This window comes from Macrotis lagotis, chromosome X (assembly GCF_037893015.1).
Source record: "Macrotis lagotis isolate mMagLag1 chromosome X, bilby.v1.9.chrom.fasta, whole genome shotgun sequence".
Classification (NCBI taxonomy): domain Eukaryota; kingdom Metazoa; phylum Chordata; class Mammalia; order Peramelemorphia; family Peramelidae; genus Macrotis; species Macrotis lagotis.
In genome coordinates, this window is record NC_133666.1 from 501,506,078 (window position 1) to 501,527,860 (window position 21,783).

General features: G+C 38.9%; 1 protein-coding gene across 5 annotated transcripts in view; it reads left to right on the plus strand.

Annotated features, from left to right (window-relative positions):
- Window positions 1-534: 534 nt before the first annotated feature.
- NFATC1 (nuclear factor of activated T cells 1) overlaps window positions 535-21,783 on the plus strand; it is a 222,778-nt gene continuing 201,529 nt past the window's right edge. For 4 of the 5 annotated variants that reach the window (XM_074204099.1, XM_074204097.1, XM_074204095.1 and 1 more), the window contains exon 1: window positions 535-806. In XM_074204099.1, the coding sequence (XP_074060200.1) occupies window positions 662-806 (145 nt within the window). In that variant the 5' untranslated portion in view covers window positions 535-661. Of the gene's footprint in view, window positions 807-6,171; window positions 7,011-21,783 lie in introns of those variants that run through there. The other variant, XM_074204096.1, reaches the window with a different exon arrangement.

A 21,783-nucleotide genomic window follows, 5' to 3' on the forward strand; every position in this document is an offset into this window, starting at 1 on the left:
AGAGAGAGAGAGAGAGAGAGAGAGAGAGAGAGAGAGAGAAGGAATAGGAAAGAAGGAGAAAGAAGAGAGAGAGAGACAAGAGAGAGGGAGAGAGAGAGAAGAATAAACTTCCCAAGTGCTCTCTCCCCCCCTCCCTCTCTTAATCAGGACTGCAGCAGCAGCAGCAGCAGCGGCGACGGCGGCGGCAGCAAGCAGCGCTAGTTCGTGCTCTTAACAACCCAGGAGCGCACATACACGCACCTCAATGCCATTTCACTGGGGAAAGCTGCTATTAGCTTAAGGGGTTTTTTCCCCCTTTTCCGTAGGTGGAAAGCGTTTGAGTTTCCACTTGGAAGTCACAAACTCCAGTTGTTCCCTATATTACAGAAGGGAAAAAAGAGAGTGGGGAAAAAAAGCAGACAGTTTGGGGGAGCGCGGGGTAAAGGGCAGAAAGGGAAAGTGAGAGAGAGAAGCACTGGGGAAAAGGGGACCCGCAGGAGGAGAAAAGAGTCCGCGGGAGGGTGAGCGGGCGGGCGGGAGGGAAGGGAACTCAGAGAGAGAGATATCCAGGAGAGAGAGAGAGAGAGAGAGAGAGAGAGAGAGAGAGAGAGAGAGAGAGAGAGAGAGAGAGAGAGAGAGAGAGATTGGAGACTCACCACCTCCTCACACCGCTGCCGAGTGGATGCCAAGCACCAGCTTTCCGGTGTCTTCCAAGTTTCCATTTGGACCTCCGGCTTCAGCTTGCGGGAGAGAAACTTTGGTGGATTTGCAGTCCCCCTCTTGCCCTTTCACCGCGGCTGCCACCACAATGAAATCAGCTGAAGAAGGTAAACTCATCGGTTTCTGTCTCTCTCTCTCTCTCTCTCTCTCTCTCTCTCTCTCTCTCTCTCTCTCTCTCTCCCTCGCACCCCGCACCCCCCCCCCCCCCCAGTTCCTATTTTCCTATTCTTTATCTGGTGTGGATAACTTTGCCGATTCTCCTCGGGTCGGGTCGGCAGTCTGAAGCTTTGGAGGGCGGGGTAGGGGAGTACAGAGCATTCAGGGGTCTAGCCTAGGGGTGGGGGGATCGCCCAGGGTAGATGGGTAGGTGATGGGTAGGAGGATAGAGATCACTGTGGCGTGAAGGCTAGGGGCATCCCGGGCTCACTGAGGCTGGAGAAGGAGGCGCGCGGACTTTGACGGAGCTGCAGGCGCTGGCTGGCTGCAGTGATTGGGAAGCGGTGTCCCCCTGGTGTTTCCCCAAAGCAGCCTTGATTTTGAATGCGACTTCTTGCCAATAGGTGTCTCCTCTTCCTCTTGGGCTGACTGCACGAACTTGGCCTTCACTTCTGGATGCTTAAATTGGACTAAGACTGTAGAAAACTCAGGAAAAAAATGCGATAGTGGTACTTGCATTTCTGTTTGTGTGTGTGTGTGTGTGTGTGTGTGTGTGTGTGTGTGTGTGTGTGTGTGTGTGTGTGTGGTGCTGTTAGAACCATCAAAACACAACAATGCCTTTTACTTTAGGATGAAATGTTGATTCTTTGAGAAAGGAGAGGCCACCCTTGGAATTCTTGGTTTAGAACAAACAGAATCCTTAAAATTACGATACTGTTGCCTTTCTCTGTCTGTGTTTTGTATGAATGTTGACAAGTTGCACTTTGCAAATTGAATGTAGCTTGTTGTATCCAGTTAAGACACTAAATTTGAGTGACAATAGCACATCTGGCTCAAGTGACGTGGTGAAATATGAAAACCTGTTACTCTCTTATTAAAATCACTTTATTCTTACAAAAATTAGAAAACCATTTCAGAAAATGTTGCAAAATAGTTTGAAAAGTGTCAGCAAAATACATTTATGCTCTTTATTAGTGTGGGGAAAATCACCGGCAAACCTTTTAAGTGGTTGGCATTGACACCTGGAAAGTAACCACTAATTAGGTTAAATTAATTATAGAATTCTTTTGAATTTGTACTTTTGAATTGTAATTCATAACTTCGGTGCTCAAGATTTTGGCCACAGCTTACTTGTTCCACTCCAAATCCGCCTCTTCTCTCCCCCCCTCCCCAAAAGGAAAAAGGATCCTGCCCAGAGTAGTTTTCAGAATAAGTTTGAAAACATTCTAATAACAGATGTTAAATATTATACTTTTGATATGTTAATTGATAGTATAAAGCCTCAATTACTTATCAATTTCTAAACCACTTAAATACAACAGCCATATTTTTCTTAAATTGTTTTTAAAAAGCAAGTCTTTCTTGCCAAATGATTGATAGTTTCTCTTTATCCCAAGGGCCAAATCCGAGTGACTAGGAGTATAAGTTAAATGCTTTAATTTTGTTATTTTCAAGTATGATTTACTACTGTGCATTACATCAGTTTACCAACTTTAAAGACCACTTAGCTTTGAAATTATCCTATTACTTCCAATTTTAAATGAAGGACTCTATATAACTATAATTATATCTGACTCCACATAACCATTATTGATCAATTTTTTTTTTGGTGTTTGTGGAACCGTATTTTCTAGGGCTTGCTCACATTTTCTGCTCTTTTATAATAGTCTTCTAAAAACATTCAAGATGGGGTTTTGTCAGTAGGAAAGTTTTTAACACATCTGTTTGAAAGTGCTTCCTACCTAGTTCTTAAAGACGTTGGACATAATCTAGCTATAATACAGTCTAGGTTTCACTTTGCTCAAAACAAACTTTCAATCTTCCATCCTCTAACAAGGAAACATCTTTCATAAGGAAAGTCAGTTTTGAAAAGAAATTTTTATAATTTTTTAGTAAAGAATACAATTTTATAAACCTCTAACAAAACACCACAAGCTATCTTCAGTAATTAGTTTGAATAAAATAGGCCAACCAGAAAGTATGCTCTAATCTTGTAAATACATAGGCAAACTCTTCAAGGAGTGAATTGCTGCTTGTAAATTAAGGTCTGCCACTGCCTGATGATTCTGGATGAAGAAAATATATTACTTTTTGTCTTAGTATAAAATTGAGAGACTATTCCATTACTCATTTCTGATGGAAAGAGTGATTAAAACATCAGATGGTCACAGAGTATCTCAATGATTCTTTGGCATCTCCCAAAGTCTAGAAGCATCTGGGTTGAAGCTCATTAAAAAACTGTTGTTCCTGAAAGTTGTGGCTGATTTTCAAAGTATGGGGGAATATGGAGAACTGCAGGTACTTACCCTTTTAGAAGTTTCTCCAGCCCACAGAACACCCCAAGGGTTCTAAAGATCTAAACTGAACAAAGCTTTCTGTGTTCTCCTACCACTTAACTTAATGGATTTGTTTTCTAACCCACATTAGTAAATGGCATGGGCTTGCACCTAGCCTTATCACAGCCCAACACTTGAGCTTTATATCCTATTAACATCACATAGCTTCATCAAGGAAGTGGGCCAAACTAAACATTTCAGTGGAGACACTAATATCTGCTGAATGGGCAAATCAAACCCCAGCCAAATCACTCGGAACCATTTGGAAGATGCAGTGCCCATGTGGTAACTAGACTGGAATATGGTAAAGAATAAAGAGAAGGTATTTTTCCAGTCTAACTCCATATTTTTCTATTTTTCCATTGTATAGGGAGGTGAAATTAGATTCGAAGTTAGTGTATTTGGGTACTGAGAAAATAAGCATTCTTGTTTTCCTGTAAGTTAGGGAGTGATGAAATCAGATAGTAACCCATGGGTGTGGAAGGAGGTAGGTAAGTTTATCATCTCTGAAAAAGCTCTGGACATGGCTTTAGTGGTCATAGCACAAAGAGATGTTGAGGACTTTTGAAGTTAAAGTGTGTGTGTTTGCGTGCGCACGAGTGCGTGTGCGTGTGTGTGTGTGTGTGTGTGTGTGTGTGTGTGTATTCTAAAAACAAAAATGGGATTTTCAAAAAAAAATTAGACCCTGTTTTAAAAGAGCCTCCAAACAACAATAAAACCCCCCACCAAACTCACCACCACATATCATTAACTGGGGATTGTTAGTAGAGAATAAATCAGACCAGACTAGAATGAAGTTTATCACTGGAGAAAATCAGCAGTTGAGGATCACTGAAGGAAAACATCTGGGAAGTATCCTGTTTTTTTTTTTTTTTTTTGGTGCTCTCACCAAATGGCAGGGTCAATGAGTCCCCAGTGTTAAAAGTGCGGTTCATTTTTATTAGCCTTTAGAGTGGCACATGATACCCTTACACTGTCCCTGTTCTTTCTTTTGTGTGTCTCAGACCCTCTTCACTATCAATTGACCTCCGTGATCTTTCATTCTCCTGCTATTCCAGATGGTGGTTTTAACTAGGTGCCAAGGCCTTAACATATACTGGTGATTCAGTCCTGAAAGTTAGAACAACAGCTGGGAGCAAAGAAAGATTAAAAAGGAAAAAAAATACTACAAAGCGTTCTACAAAGAATTTCACAGAATTGCTTGCCAGTAGGATACCTCACAAAGATACACATAGACAGAAAAAAATCTTTTCAAACTTTGGAGTTATCACTGAAAAGAAAGAATGGGTCACTTGCTTTTATTTTTTAAAGAAGGGGAATGGTCCGAATAATGCTAACACAAGTCAATGGTTACCACAAGTTAAACATCAGCCTGTAAGTAAAATGCCAGAAGCAAAACCAAGGGCAGATGTGTGCCAGCCTTGTGTAAAGCTTAATAAACAATTTGTAAGCAATACAGTACTTAATTATGAAGAGAAAAAAAAGAGAAAATACATAATCCATTCTCATGGAAAAAGCTAGATTTTCCTGGCACTTCCTGATAATTCCTTTAACCATGGGGCCTGGAAAATGGTATTCCCTAAGTTTATGATTCTGAGTTGCAAGGATCTTCCATAACTACTTGGAAAAAAAGTATTCTTTTGAAATCCAGCCTTAAACTCTGGGAGATCTGCAAGTTCAGCTTAGATCTGGTTTCTGGGCCATTGAAAGTATTTGCATGTAGTAGATTCCAGAGCTAGCTAGTGATCTAAGTAAACTTACTCCAAGGAAACCAGGTAAATTAAAATTCATACTACTGACTTTTCAAAACTCTGGATTTTAAGAATGATCTTTAGTAGCCATGGGGTTAGGTCTCTTTAAAGAGAGTAGGAAAAATCCTTTTTTTTTTGGTGGTTTCACTTTAGAGAAACTAAACTAAATTCTTCAGTGATCCCAACACCAATTTTCACACAGGTACAAATGGATCTATTTTTGCAACTCCTTGGTTTTGATGAATTAGTTTAGGCATCAGATAGATCATGCAGCTAGATAGTTTGGGATCAGTTAGATCCTCATCATCATTCTCATCAGTATCATCCCCCAGGCTAATTCAGTATTTTGAAGCACATTCTGTTATGGGTTTGTTTAGAAACAAAATGAAATGTTAGCAAAACAGATTATAACCCAAACATGCATTGGCCTCCAGAAGCTCTTTCAATCATATCATCATCTTTTCCCCTTCTGATTTAATTAGTTTACAAATTGGTAAATGATGCCACTTGGATTATTGGGGGGGAGAGTACTGGACTGCATTAGAATAACTTAGTCCAGGAGGAAAAGGTTATATGTCAAGATGACTAGGGATATATAGGACTCGTCTTCCTCTAGGATTCCCTTCTAACTCCCAAGCATCATGATTTGTAGCTAATAAAGATCAGTCATATGTTAGTATTGGTCCAGAGATTTTCCTTAGTTTTATCAGTCCCTCTCTTTAAACTAAAACAATTAAGAGGAAAGGAATAGAGTGAAAGGGGATCCAAAGGAGAATGATGGAGTGATGGGTCACAGTAGGTCTAAAAGGAGCCTAAAGTTTCAGGGCATGAGTTTATCTTTTGGGGAGGAAACGATTTGTCTCTGTGTGTGTGTGTGTGTGTGTGTGTGTAGGACTCTAATCGAAGTCATGCAGTTATCTTTGAAATTCAGAAGTTTGGAAAGACCGTGAGGGGACAGGGAAGATGAACACACACACACACACACACACACACACACACACACAAACACACAAAGACAGCAAACAGCGGACTCCCTCCTCACTAACCTATTCGGTGTTCACTGTGGGGAAGGGGGAGGCCAGCCGCGTCAAAAGATAGCAAGGGAAAAAAAATAAAAGGGCTTTTGCTTTAACTTACGTAGAGAGTTTATTTTAAAACAAGGAAGCCGGGTGGACGGCAGAGCAGCTTGTTTATATAAACCCGGAAACATCAACAGAGGGAGAGAGAGGGAGGGAAGAGAAGGGAGGGAGATAGAGCGAGCGGTGCGGGGTGAGAGTCACATTACAGCCCAAGAGGACGCCTGCAGCAGAGGCGTTAGCAGCCGCCCAGCGGAGCTCAGCTCTCTCTACCTGGTCCTTCAGCTCTGAGCGATTGAATTACACCCACTTTGCTAAGAACAGGCGGGGGTGGGAGAGAGAGAGAGAGAGAGAGAGAGAGAGAGAGAGAGAGAGAGAGAGAGAGAGAGAGAGAGAGAGAACAGAGCAGCAGAGAGAGGGTGAACTGGAACTGGCCCGGAGGGAAACTTCCTTGCTCCAGTCTGACTTTGCCTGGGCCGGCGCCCCTTCTTTGCTGGGGACCGCAGAGCGGAGCCGAAGGCTTTCTCTCCCTCTCCCTCTCTCCTCGCAGGATCAGCAGGTGTCTCTGGGACTGAGAAGCAGCCAGAGTTTTAGAAAGGGAGAGGACTGTCTCCGAGTTGGGGGCCAGAAGAAAGTTGCTTCCCCCACTCCTGTTCCTCTGCTCCAACTCCACCTTCTTCCCCTTTGCTCTTGTGGTCGTCCAGGAGGCGTCTCCTCCGGGCTAGTCGGGGTCCTCGGGCGGCTCCGCCAGAGAGGAGCACAGAAGGCCAATAAGACCCTCTCGCTTCCTCCCCCGCCCCGAGCAATCCCCAACAGCACCGCAAACTTTAGGAAAAGAGAGTGAGAGGGGAGGCGGGAGAGAGAAGAGGAGGCGGTGTCTCTCTCCCCTAGAGATTCAGACATGACCGGTCTGGAAGAAGACCAGGAGTTTGACTTTGATTTCCTTTTCGAGTTTAACCAGGCCGACGAGGGCACCTCCGGGGCAGGCAAAGGTGGGTGAAGCCAGACTCTCATCTGTCATTTCTCACTCTCCGCCCTTCCCCACCCCCATCTCCTGATGCCCTGTCCCTTCTTCCCCGCTTTTTGTTGCCCTCCTTCTGGGGAGGGGGTTGGGGAGCCGAGACTGGGAAGGTTTTTTTTTTCCCTGGGGAGCAAAACGTACTGGGGTGCAGTGGAATTCCGGGGATATGAGGGATGGGGGGGGCGGGAGTATGAGGGGGTGATTTGGGTCTTGTCAGGTCTGGCCTGGCCTGGCCTGGCCTGACTCCAGATCTGTCATGGCCCAGCTTCTAGGCTGAAGCAGAGACATTTGGTCGTGTGTGTGTGTGTGTGTGTGTGTGTGTGTGTGTGTGTGTGTGTGTGTGTTGGGGGAGGTGTTACATCAGCTTGACGCTGGCGGGTCACTGCAGGATAGGTGTTTAGGGGGAGCGTGAGACAGCCTTTGCATTTCCTGGTTTGAGGGGCCAGACGCAGAGAAGTCCCCCTTTTTGCGTGTATCTCCTTCTTCCCCCTCCCTTACACTAAATGGCCCTCTGGTGACAAGCGCTCCAGGAGGGAGCAGCAGCGGGAGGCTCTGGTGCAGCAACCGAGTGCGGGCTGACTAGCAAAGCGCCTCGGCACTGGGGCGAGAACTCCTGGAAGCCTGACATTTGCGGAGCGGAGACCTCTGCGTGCGACCGGGCTGCCGCGTGCGAATGATGGGACTCTAGATTTTCTTTTTCACTTCTGCTATTCTTTGTCTTTTCTTTCCACCTGTCAGAACATGGAAGAGAGTTCCTGGAACTGGACTTTTCTGGGCTTGGGAGTGGGATGGGATGGGGAAAAGAAGTCCCCATTACTTGATTTAGAAGGGGGGAGGGAAAGGGCCAGTTTACATTTGTGGATGGGACTCCCCTAGGAGCCGCCCCTCCCACCGTTGGCTGCATGAGGAGCCTGTCTTATTTCTTATCTCGTTCATCAAAGGACCAAGCTTTCTTTCTGTCTCTGCCTTTTCCCAATTTCCCTCTTTACCCCCCTCTGGGCCACTGTTGATGTGAGGAGACAGTCTCAACAAAATCCCAATCTCTTGGGACTTGGAGGCCTGGGAAAGAGTAGACGTCCCAGATTCTTGAGCCAAGGAGACTGCCTACAAGAATGATGGACGATAAATTCAGTTTAATGATTAATTAGGGGTGGGGGTAGGAAGATATATAAGTCTATGTTGAACTTTTACATTTAAGGTGTTTTTTAAAACAAATAAACAAAAGCAGTGGGCATTTATGATCTTGCTGAGGATTTCAGTCTTGAGACAATTACCTGTCTTGTGTTTGGAGAATCAGTATATAATGCCTTAAAAATCATGTTTTCACAATGTAAGACTGGCTTTTATTTTACTTACCCAAAAGGACATGTCCCATAGAGCGAAGGAGATTGCCACACTCAAACAGATGGTCAGTGGCTTCTGCCAGAGGGAACTGAGGAAGGCATGAAAACCCAGAATGCACTGGCTCCCTTGAACAGTGCTTTATGATGGGAAAGGTTTTCCCACACATTTCTACTCAACTCATGAATTGACAGTGAACCAAAGTATAACTTCTGTACTTTCACCCAAACTATATAGTAATTATAGAGGCCATCAAGTTTTTTTGTCACTCGTTTTTAATCATTTCCCAAGTGTACCAACAAGATTTAGTGTTGTAAATTAAGTTACAAAATCTAATCCTTCCTTGTCCATTCCATTAATTGAGGGTATTTTTTTTGTCACATCAGTTTGGACCAAGCAAAATGAAAGATGACACACAAAATATAATTTTAGAGAGCAGAGATTCTTATGAGAAGCTATCTCTGATTTTTTGTGAGATAGGCCAATTAACAAGGTAAATCAACTGTTACTCTAAATAAGAAATTAGAGTGTAACTGGTGAAAACTAAGTTTTCTCTTTGTCTACCTATTCGATTCTTTATTTAGTCTTCTTTCCAAACTACAAGCAGCATGCCTAACACTTTTTAACTCCATCTACCCCTTTCTGTTGACTTTTTAAAAAGATTCTCCCAGCTTGTAGTTTTTGAAATGAGGTGATGAAAAACTAAATGCAGTATTCTTGGCAAGAAGAGACCCTCAATTTAATATAATGGACTATAATATTTTCCATGTCATCTTCTACCCCTTTCTTTAGTATAAAATCTTGTTCTTTTGTTGTTGTTGTTGATGTTAACTAATCCAACTAGTGAGACATTGTCTGCTCCTCATTATCAACTCCATCACTGAACTCCTTCGCTGTTTAGTTTGCTTTTCATCCTCCTTCCCGGTCACTGAACCCAAAATCTATGAGATCAATAGGAAGGAGAATGGAGCTGGAGGAGATAGAAAGCTATGAGGAAGGGATATTGAAGGCTCCTTAGACCAGTCCTAAGAGTCCAATAAATTACTGTTGAGGAGTAGTTTTTCATTTACTTGCTTTGAATTTAGGCTACCCTCAACCTTACTCACTAGTCTGGTTTTTAAATTCCTTCAGGGGTTCTTTTTAATCTTCTTAGTTTTTGAATAAATGTGTTTCATTAGTAAAATTTTCCATTTCACCATAAAGTCCATTTTCAGTTCATTAACATATCTTTAGCAGCTATTCAAATATCCCAATTTTGGTTCCATCTCTAACTTCTTTCCTTTGGTGAAAAATGCCTATTCATTAGTACTTCTTATTGTTTATACTTGAAAACAGAATCTTTTTTAAAAAATGAAAGCCTTTTCCTTGACATACACCATATAAAGTGCCCATGACTTTGTAGATATCCTGAATAGTGTATATATTATCATTTGTAGATCTTAGGTCTAATCAATCTCATTTTCCTGCAATTATTTTTACTATCTTAAAATCTCTGGTTTATTTGTTTATAATTTAGTCATGGTCATTTAAGTGAAAAAAATCATATATTGGTTTTATACCTGATTGGTAGTTTGAATTAAATTGATTTGTTGATCTCTTAGTGCCATAGATAAACTTGAAGAATGTACTTATCCTTACACATGTAGTTGAATGTAGTTAAAAATGTTTAAATATATGCAGAAGTATAGTACTATGCATGCATGCATGCACATATACACATATACAAACTTTTTTCCACTATAATTTTCCTCAAAACTTCAGTAATACTAAACAGGTTGGGTAATTATGTGTGTTTTCAAGGTTCCATAACTTAACGGGGATCAGAGTTGTTCAAGGTATTCCTACTTTGATGCTATTATACTCTTTTCTCAATTACCACTCTAATTTCTAAAGTTAACAACTATCAGGTCTCATGGTCAAAACCTTCAGCTAGTCCTGCTATGTTCATTAGATCATAGGATTTTACAGTAGAAGTAACCTCAAAGATCATCTAGGTCCATCCTCCACTTGACTTCAAGAGAGTTGAAGCAACTAGCCTAGTGTCACACAGGCCTAGGCTTTTTGACCCAAATTCAGTGTCTTCTTTCTTGATCATCTGCAAAATGGAATTAATAAGTAGTCTCCCAAGATCTCATCATGAATTGCCATACTAGATTTTTTTTATTAGATGTCTTGTCTATATCTCCTTATCTTTCCTGTATAAAATTCATTATCTTTCTCCCAAACCCACTCTTCTTCCTTATTTGAGGGAATCATGTCCTTCTGGTAACCTAGATTTAAAAGCATGGAGTCATCTTTGTTTTCCTTCACCCTACATGGACAATTGGTTACCAAATCTTGAAGTTTTCTATTTTTACAATATCTCTTGCACATTTCTTCTCTTTACTCATACAATCACCATCCTAATTCAAGTCTTTAATCACTATTATTTGTTCAGACTTCTGTGATAGAGTTGTATTTTTTCCTTCATTTCCTCAATCTTCTCTTTATTCCAATCCATTCTTCACAAAAACACAAAAGTGAAATTTTCTAAAACTCAGGTCTGACCACATTCCATTTACCTTTTTTTAACCACTTCTTTCTCTCACACCTCCCTCCCTCTACTGAACTCTATTGGTTCCCTATTTTCCTATTACCCCTCTATTTGGTATTTAAAGTTTTTTACAACTTGGCCCCTTCATACCTTTCTAGTCTTCTTACATATTGTTCCAATCCATGTACTCTATGGTTCAGTCATACTGATTTTGTCATTCTGCATACACAATGTCCATTTCTGTGCCTTTATACATGTTGTCCCACCTAGTTTTCCCTCAACTCTCTCTCTCTCTCTCTCTCAAGTTCCTTTTAGATCCAACTCAAACTTACTACATGAAACTTTCCTAATACCCCCAGCTGTTCATGTTCTCCCTTTTCAAAATTACATATGCCACACTGTTTCCCCCTCTTTTTTTTGCATGTGCATATTTTATTTATTTTTGAATGTTATGATTTTCCCCCTAATCTCACTTCCCTTCCCCCCCACCCCTCATAGAAGGCAGTCTGATAGTCTTTACATTGTTTCCATTCTATACATTGATCAAAATTGAATGTGTTGAGAGAGAAATCATATAGTTAAGGAAAAAAAACCAAAATATAAGAAATAACAAGATTACATGATAAGATAATTTTTTTAAATTAAAGGTAATAGTCTTTGGTTTTTGTTCAAACTCCACAATTCTTTCTCTGGATACAGATAGTATTCTCCATCACAGATACCCCAAGATTGTCCCTGATTGTTGTACTAATGAAATGAGCAACTCCATTAAGATTGATCATCAACCCCATGTTGCTGTTATGTTGTACAATGTTCTTCCAATTCTTCTCATCTTGCTTAGCATCAGTTCATGCAAATCCTTCCAGGCTTCTCTGAATTCCCATTCCTCCTGGTTTTTAATAGAACAATAGTGTTCCATAATGTACTTATACAACAGTTTGCTAAGCCATTCCCCAATTGAAGGCCATTTACTTGATTTCCAATTCTTTGCCACCACAAACAGGGCTGCTATGAATATTTTTGTACAAGTGATATTTTTACCCTTTTTCATGATCTCTTCGTGGTGTAGACCCAGTAGTGGTATTGCTGGATCAAAGGGTAGGCACATTTTTATTGCCCTTTGGGTGTAATGCCATATTGCTCTCCAGAAAGGTTGGATGAGTTCACAGCTCCACCAACTATGCATTAGTGTCCCAGATTTCCCACATCTTTTCTAAAATTGATCATTGTCTTTTCTGGTCATATTGGCCAGAGAGGTGTGAGGTGGTACCTCAGAGATGTTTTAATTTGTATTTCTCTAATCAGTAAAGATTTAGAGCAATATTTCATTTGACTATGATTTGCTTTGATTTCCTCCTCTGTAATTTGCCTTTGCATATCCTTTGACCATTTGTCAATTGGGAAATAGCTTGTTTTTTTTATATAAATTTGACTCAGTTCTCTCTCTCTCTCTCTCTCTCTCTCTCTCTCTCTCTATATATATATATATATATATATATATATGTTAGAAATGAGACCTTTGTCAGAAATACTAGTTGTAAAAATTGTTTCCCAATTTACTACATTTCTTTTGATTTTCTTACATTGTTTTTATCTGTGCAAAAGCTTTTTGATTTAATGTAATCAAAATTATCTAGTTTGTTTTTAATAATATTCTCTATCTCTTCCTTGGTCATAAACTGCTTCCCTTTCCATAAATCTGACAGGTGAACTATTCTTTGATCTCCTAGTTTGCTTATAATATATTTTTTATGTCTGGATTGTTTCTTACTCTCTTAAAGCAAAAATTTCTTGAGGGTAAGGAACATTTGTCCAGATATAAAGACCAATTGTCTTTATATCTCTTATGTTTAGCACAGTATTTATAAGGGGATGGATTTAGTATTTATAAGGGGATTAATAAGTGTGTTTATTGATTAATCAAATCAATAAATCAGATAATGAGTTTAAAGTATTTTATAAAACTTCATATAATAGAAAAATAAACTATTATTATATACTACAGCATGCTCTTTGATTGGACCTCTTAATCTATAAATTAAGTAGATCTTTTTATAAAGATGACTTATTGAGAAGAAATGGTTTATTTTAAACCCTACCCCCCCTCAATTAATTCTTTCTATCAGCTTAGTTAATCTAGAAAAATAAGATAATTTTCTTGGTAAGAATCAGGAATCATTTAGTCTCCCATATTTTACACACAACGAATAATTTAGTTGGTGGGTTTTTTTTTTTTTGGTTTTTGCAAGACAATGGGGTTAAATGACTTGCCCAGGATAACACAGCTAAGTAATTATTAAGTGTCTGATTTGCATTCAGGTCCTTCTAACTCCAAGGCTGCTGTTCTATCCACCTAGCTGCCCCAACAGGGAATCAGTTAACAAAAAGGTTAAATTATAAGTAGAATCAAGATTAGAACCTTTGTATTTGGACTCCATGACCAGTGTAGATTTGGACTTTGAAGGAATTTCTTGCCTGGAATCATTTTTGTATCATTGATAATCAACCTTTTTCTTATTACTTTGGATGAAGGTGTAGTTGCCATACATTTCAAATCTTTCCATGACACCTGACTTAGAGGATCATAGGATTATAAATTTAGAGTTGGAAGGGATTTTAGAGATTTAGAACCTTTTTATTTTTTCAGATGAGGAAGCTGTGGCAGATAGCTGTTGAGTGACTTGTCTAGTGTAATATATATACGCATGAGAGGTAGGATTTGAAGTCACAACTCACATGGTATATGATAGAATTTAGCTACATTAAAGATCTCAAAGGACAGAAACCAAATGAGATAAAATTTAATAGGTACAAATGTAAATTCTTATTCTTGAATTAAAAAATTCAGTTTTACAGGGATTGAATTGCTAGAGGTATGTGGCTAGGTAATTCCTGTGAAAACAGGAGTTTTTGTTTTGTAAGCTCAAAAAGAGCATTAGGAAAACAGAATTAGTGATGAAAAGAACCTTAGAATTTATCTAGTCAAGACCCTTCATTTTGCGGTTGAGGGAATAGGATCCTAGAGAGATTCAATTCATTGATTGAGGCCACCAGATAATAAATAGATCAGTCAGGTTTTTAACTTATGCTTGGTGGTTCTGAGGATGGAATACTGGGATTCAAGAGTCAGGAAGACCTGAGCTCAAACCCTGCCTTGAAAACTTACTCTGAGCAAGTTCTTCTTCAGCCTCAGTTTTGTCATTTGTAAGATGGAGATAATAATGATACCTACCTTACTGGTTTGTTTTGAAGACCAAAGGAGATAATATACATATATATATATATATGTATATATATATATATATGTATATATATATATATATACATATATATATATATATATATATAATTTTGTGTGTGTGTGTGTGTGTTTTGCAAACCTGAAAAAATTGTCATTATAACTATTACTCCAAATCAGCATTCCTCCCTATTACATCATAATTATACCCTAGGCTTCTTTATTTATTTAGGTTTTTGCAAGGCAAATGGGGTTAAGTAGCTTGCCCAACGCCACACAGTTAGGTAATTATTAAGCTGAGATCGGATTTGAACCCAGGTACTCCAAGGCCAGTGCTTTATCCACTATGCCACCTAGCTGCCCCTAGGCTTCTTTAATAGAAACCTAGTATTCAGTACAAGAGTGGTTATTCTATGATTCTGTTATATGTAGTTTTGGTCAAATGTTTTATGGAATATTGTATTCAGTTCTGGCCATCATATTTTTGGAAAGAGATAGATGAGCTAGAGTGTGTGCAAAAGAACAACAAGAGGACAAGGTAACAGCTGTAAAATGGTTGTCTTCAAAGGGGGTCTCAGTGCTTCCTTGGAGGAATGTAGCCTGATCCTGAGCAGCTCTTGCCTGATCCTGGGAAAGTGTGATCAATCAATGGCAGAGTGGGAAAATAAGTCTCAACCTGTCCTTAAGAAGCCATTCAACAGACTATATTTCAATTACAATTTTTTTTGGCCTATCTTACGTAGTTCTTCAGTTTCAGTTTTATTTTTCAGTTTGTCAAAGGCCACATTCTTCCTGTAGCAGTATCTATTACCTTCATCATCCTGTGGGAAGTTAGTTAAGGGGCAGAATGCCCCTGCAATTTTGAGAGCAGAATTTGGTCATTAAACTTTTCCCAGGTCTATTTCTAGCACTGTATTTTTATAGTTTATGTGAATATCTTAATTGGTAAATTCTTCAAAATAATAAAAGACATTTAATGATGATCTGTTTGAGAGATGAAGAAAGGTCAATGACATGTATTTTGTTTTTCTGGCCAGCATTTTGTAGATTTAGCATCAAGTGATATCGTATAAAAAAAGACGATTATTACTTTTAGCATTGTACAATTATAGTGAAACCATTGGGTCTGTTTCCAACACAGCCACAACTGCCCCTATTCTCCTATATTCCTCTACGCCACATCCCTTCACTATGAATATTTTTAATCTATTCCCTTCTAAGGCTAAAATGTAACTATATAGCCTAACAAATATGTTATATAATAATATCGCCAGCATGGCCTGAAAAGTACTGTTGTTTCCTTCTCCCTATTAACCAAATCCTTCCAAAGGTGGGACCTTATGGTCCTCTCCAACTGATTCAATAACATCACTAATAGTCACTAACTATGAAGCATAAGTTGATTCTAGAAAAATACTAGAGAGCAAGGATATGTATACTCAACATATATATTTAGGCAAAGTTGAGGACTGCAAAATTGTGGAATCCTTGCTTATTTCCCAGCATCACTGAACTGGTTGTTTTAGTATTTTTGCACTCCCCATTCAGTATTCAATTATATGTTGCCTTCTTTCATTGTTGTTCAGTTCACTCCTGTCTAACTCTTCCATGATTACATTTGGGATTTTCTTGACAAAGATACCAGAGTGATTTGCTATTTCCTTCTCCAGCTCTGTTTGTAATTTCCTTTTCCAGTTGACTTTACAGATGAGGAAACTGAGGTAAACAGGGTTAGGTGATTTTCTCAGGGTGAGCAAGTATTTGAGTCCAAATTTGAACTCACAAAGATGAATCCTCTTAACATCAGCCTAGCTGTGTATCCACTGCATCACCTCCAACCCTAATTGTTACTTCTAAGGAATATGAAGTGTTCTTGCAAGTTTGTAAGCTTCTTGAAGTCAAGTTATAGGCTCATAGAGCTCAAAAGCACTTTAGTGGTTACTCAGTTCAAACCTCTCATTTTACAGATGAAATAGAAGGTAAAAAAAACCCAGAGAGAGATTAAAGGACTTACTCAAGGTCACACAGATACTGGCAGAAATAGGATGTCAAATTCAGGACCTGTGACTCCGAAGTTTAGTGGAGTACCCTGTCATACATTCTATGTATATCACATAATGACTAGCACAAGACTATCAATAATTGGAATGAATTACTGAATGAATGAATTCTGTAACCCACATTGGTGGCAGCCAGGACTGGTGTATTGGTCTTACCCACACATCATCCCCTTTCCACTCACTAGACAGCTGATGTGCAGCTGATGCTGGGTTTCAGATCCACTCTTCTGCAGGAGGGGAGAGAATGGGCTTCCCTTTCTACTTAAGAGCAGGGAAATCCTGCTCCTCTTCATCTGTAATTCAATAGTTGATTTTCCCATCAGCTGTTTAAGGGGTGTGGCAGTGGCAGTGGCATCATGGCCGCATGCCCTTGTTCTCCAAGTTATTTTGGCCTTGCTGAATGTTGCCACGATATAGTCACTGTCTCAGCTTGACAGGAAACTGACCTTAGTTCTGGAATCTCTCCACAGAGAGCAACGACAATTTTCTGAAATCTGAAAAAAAACCTCATTGCTCATGGCTTCTTAATGTTTTGTGCATGGAAAGCAAATATCTTGTGCCAGAAGAACATTGTGGAGAATTTGGACGTTACTTAAAAAAAAAAAAAAAAGGATTTCTGATCATATATTAAGGATTTTCCCCCACCCCCAAAGTGGAAGAATTGTACTGCATGTGTAAATTCATGAATGAGTAGGTGGCAAACCCACAATGAGGAATCAGGTCTTCTGAGTGACAGTCTTTTACCTAACAAGGTTCTAGTCCTTAATACTCATTAAAGAAAAAAGGGTAAAATAAGTGTATCAGTACTAAGAAGAACTTTAAATAAAAATTCAATACTGTGCAATGGATATCCTTTTTTTCCCCCTTAGTTTTTACAAGACAATGGGGTAAGTGATTTGGTCAAGATCACACAACTAGGTAATAAAGTATCTGAGGTCAGATATGAACTCAGATTCTCTTGACTCCAGGGCTGGTACTCTATCCACTGTACCACCTAGCTGCCTCAATGGATATCTTTTAATAAAAATCACAATATCATGGGTTAGCTGGTGGTTAGCTGGCTCTATAGTCAGGAGGACTCAAGTTCAAATCCAGCCTCAGACACCTGATATTTACTTAGTTGTGTGACCTTGGGCAAGTCACTTAACCCCATTGCTTTGTAAAAGTAAAAAAAAAATTACAATATTTCTTTTTGGGGAGTGGAAAGAGTAAAAAAAACCTCCAATTATCTTTAGTTAAGGGTGAGCTATTATAATAATTATTGTATTCTTTTGAATTTAATTTTAGTTTTCAGAGACTGTAAATGATGAATGTTTTAAAAAACTTTCATGAAAGCAGAATATTACAAAACAAGTGTGATAGGGTAAAAAAGTTATATAAAATGTATTATTGTTGGAGAGAGCATTTTGGAAGCTTACCCTTGAAAGCATTTTCTATACTTAGTGCAGTCTACTAAACCATATTATGAACTTTTAAAAGTCTTTAATTTATCTCTTTAATTATTTGTCATATATTTAAAACCTATCAAACATTGCTTATTTATTGCTTCAATGGGATCATTAGATCTGTCTTTGCAAATCCTTTTTTGTTGGCAGATTGTTGTGCTATCTCTCCAAAACTTTACCTCAAGGGCTGTTGCTGTCTATCATATCAATTTGGTCGACATGCAAATAATCCGTTATGCAATATATCCTTTAAATTTCCATGCACATAGTCACCAACTAGTTTTTCAGTTGCACCATTTTGGGTCTATCTTATGCAGTTCTTCAGTTTTATTTTCAGTTTGTCAAAGGCCACATTCTTTCTTTTGGCTGTATCTCTTACCTTCATTGCCCTATCAGGGAGGGTGGCATGTACATGCAATTCAGAGGGCAGAGTTTAGCCATCAGACTTTTCCCAAGTCTATTTCTAGCACGCATACTGCAGTTTAGCAGACTGCAAATCTTAATGAGTAAGTTCCTCAAAATAATAAAAAAAATCACTGTGATGATTTGTAGGAGAATTGAAGGAAGAGTATTGATAGAATGCATTTTGTATTTCTTGCTACCATTTTGTAGATGTGATAGAGTGTTGGCTAGTGGAATACTGGACTTAGTCAGGTATTAAAAGAAAATCAGATTAATGTGGGAAAGTAGACATTTCATGAAACTGCACTAGAAGAAAAAGCAGACTTATTAAAAAAAATCTATGCACATTCCATTTTACTATTTTTTAGTTCTGTTTGTAATGCCTGTGTTCAAATCAGGTGTGTGGGAGTGTGAACTGAGTTACTGTAATGATATTTGTTTAGACATCAGTTTTGTTTTTCTTAAAGGAAACGAATTGATTTTCATACCTTTTACAACTAGAATTTAACTTTGGATTTGTGGGGAAAAAACATTACAGAGGATGAACCAAAAAATATTTCAAGCAACTGGATGTAGTCAGGAGCTGTGTGATGTAGAGGTAATATTTTGAAAATTAATGTACTATTAGAAAAAGATTATACTTTATACTTTCATATTAGTTGATATTTGAGTCATATTAATTAAAAATTGTTGCAGTCAGTTATATTGAAGTAACTTTTTTCCAGTCTATTTGGTGTTTGCTTAAAATAGTTCCTTTTCTTTTGTAACAATCTACAGTGTAATTTAATGAACTCTTTTTTGGAGAATAGCCAGTTTCCTAAGGCATCTAGTAGAAAGTGTCTTTAATAGGTGTTGAGAACACTTGTGCCTGACATGATATAAATCAGCTTGAACATCCCAAAGTTGCTAAGAAAGTTTCTGAAAATCTTTTCATTCTGTGTAAATATCAAAGCTAAATATTAAAATTTGAATTTTAAAACCGAATTGGTTAGAACCTATACGGAAGAGTGAAAGGAAACAGATACGGTAACTTGAGGAAGTGCAGAGAGGTCACTGCCTAGACAATCAGTACCATGGAGGATTGAGTTAGGTTGGGAACAACAGACATCATAATTAACAAAGCTCTTCTGGATCTTAGCATGCTAAACTAGGGAGGGTCATTGTCTTGGGTGTTTATCCCTTGGGAGGGAAGCAAACAAACATTCTACATTGGGAAGGCTCAGACTCAGTGGGGAAGTTGGGGAACTCTAACTTGTTTATTGTTATTGTTCCAGGGAAAGAGAATAATGATTTTATCATCACATAGCCCACAAAGGGCAATTTGGTTGAGTGTTTATAATTAAGTTGAGACATTAAAGCCTTTTATTTTGTAATTTGTTTAACTTAGAAAAACCCAAGGCTGTGTATATTTTTCACAAAGGCATTTTCTTCTTCTTCTTAGTGATTTAGAGTTTTGCTAAGGTGCTTTTAGTACTGGAATTTTTCCCAGCTCCAAAAGTCTACTGAAATTGCCCTCTGGATGCCCCTGTTATCTTTACTCCTACCTTTCTTACTGTTAATCTGACTAGACTGATAATAGATGGGTGCACAACCCATTAGTCTATAGTTGGGTGAAGATGGAAGAAGAGGGATACTGGAATGGCTTAGATGGAGGAGTCTTGGCTTCCTTGCCTCTTCCCTTACCCCCCCCCCCCTTTTTTTAAAGTTTTTGCAAGGCAATGGGGTTAAGTGGCTTGCCCAAGGCCACACAGCTAGGTAATTATTAAGTGTCTGAGGCCAAATTTGAACTCAGGTACTCCTGACTCCAGGGCTGGTGCTCTATCCACTGTGCCACCTAGCCGCCCCTCCCTTACCCTTTTTAAACCATATGCCCCTGTGTTCATAAGTGACCACTGAAATGTTCTTAAGGATAGGAACACTGTGTCACTTTTCCATGGCCTGACTTACTAACATCCTGAGGCTTTGAATGGACTGGGCCTAGTAGCCAGGCCAAGAAGTCAAGTTCTATAAACAGTTACTTGTTGAAAAATGTCCTTTTCAGTTCTAGATTCTTATTTTATTTCCTGCCCTTTTGCTTCTCTAACTGTGAAATATATTAATGGGTTACTACCATTACTTTACATCTTACTTAAATGTAAATGAAGCAGATTAAGGTGTATTGCTATAGACTGCTATCCTAACTCAATGGGGTAGTCTAATTTTGCCGCTGGATAAAATAGAAAGTACCTCTGGTATTTAAGTCCTTTAAAACTTGACATCAACCTTTACTTCTTCTGACTGGACTATTGACCTCTCTGATTGGCTTCCTTTAAATCCCAACTAAAATCCCATTTGACAAGAAACTTTCCCCAATCCCCTCTTAATCAGAGTACCTTCCTTCCCTCTGTTAATTACTTTCTATTTATCCTATATATAGTCTACTTTGCATATATTTGTTTGCATGTTGTCTTTCCCATTGGATTGTAAACTCTTTGAGGGCAAGGACTTTGCTTCTTTTTCTACCTCTGCTATTTAGTAACATTCCTGGCATGAAGTAGGCACTGGATAAATATTTATGGATTGATCAACCTTATTTTCTAAACTGATTGTGTAATTCTTCCAATTATGCCCCCTTCCAGTTAAACTGGCCTAAGTAGTATTCCCCTTAAATGGCATTCCATTTCCAGTCCCCATGATTTTGCACAGATTCTGTCCTCTGCTTGGAAAAAACTATTTCCTTCCCTCCACTTCCTCCTTTTAAAAGACCTATCTTGGGGGCCTCTAGTGGCAGGGTGGATAGAGCACCAGCCCTGGAGTCAGGAGTACCTGAGTTCAAATCCAGCCTCAGACACTTAATTAGCTTGTGACCTTGGGCAAGTCACTTAACCCCATTGCCTTGCAAAAACAAAACAAAACAAAAAGATCTATCTTGATCCCTTTCCAGTTGCTTGTGTCCTTCTCTAAAATTACTTTTAGAATCATAGATTCAGAGCTATATTGACTAGTTGCAGCTTGGAATTTCCAGTTCCCAGAGCTTTGTACTTAGTAAGCTCTTGGAACCTCTGCTATTTTACAGATAAAGCAATTGAAGCCCGAAAGCTTTGATTTACCCAAGTTTGTTTGTTTGTTTAATTGGTTGGTTCTTGTCCTTTGTTGTCTTCCTTTTTTTTTTTTTTGGCAAGGAAATGGGGTTAAGTGACTTGCCCAAGGTCATGCAGCTAAGTAAATATTACCTGTCTAAGGTTGATTTTGAACTCAGGTCCTCCTAACTCCAAGACCATTGCTCTATCTACCTAACTCCTCTCTCCTTGTTATTGATAAAAACCAAAATGACATCACCATGTTAGAGAATAATTACAGTATATATGATTGTGGTTGATCAGACTAAGAAGAACTTGGAACCCTACCATAGGTCGGGCACAGATAGTTCATGTCAACTCCTGGAAATATTTACATAGGTAGTGACAGACACGGGATTTGATCCTAGGTCCTTTGATCCAAAAGGGCATTTTCCACTATTAGTTCTTGGTGTATGCATTGTTTTTCTCCCAGTAGAATGTAAGCTTCTCAAGGGTAAGGTTTGTTTCATTTTTGTCTGTTTATCCCCTGGGCCTGGAAAATTGTTATTGAGTTGTTTCAGTCATGTCCAACACTTTGGGTCCCTATTGGAGTTTTCTTGGCAGGGATGTTGGAGTGGTTTTCCCATTTCCTTTTGTAACTCATTTTACAGATAAGGAACTGAGGAA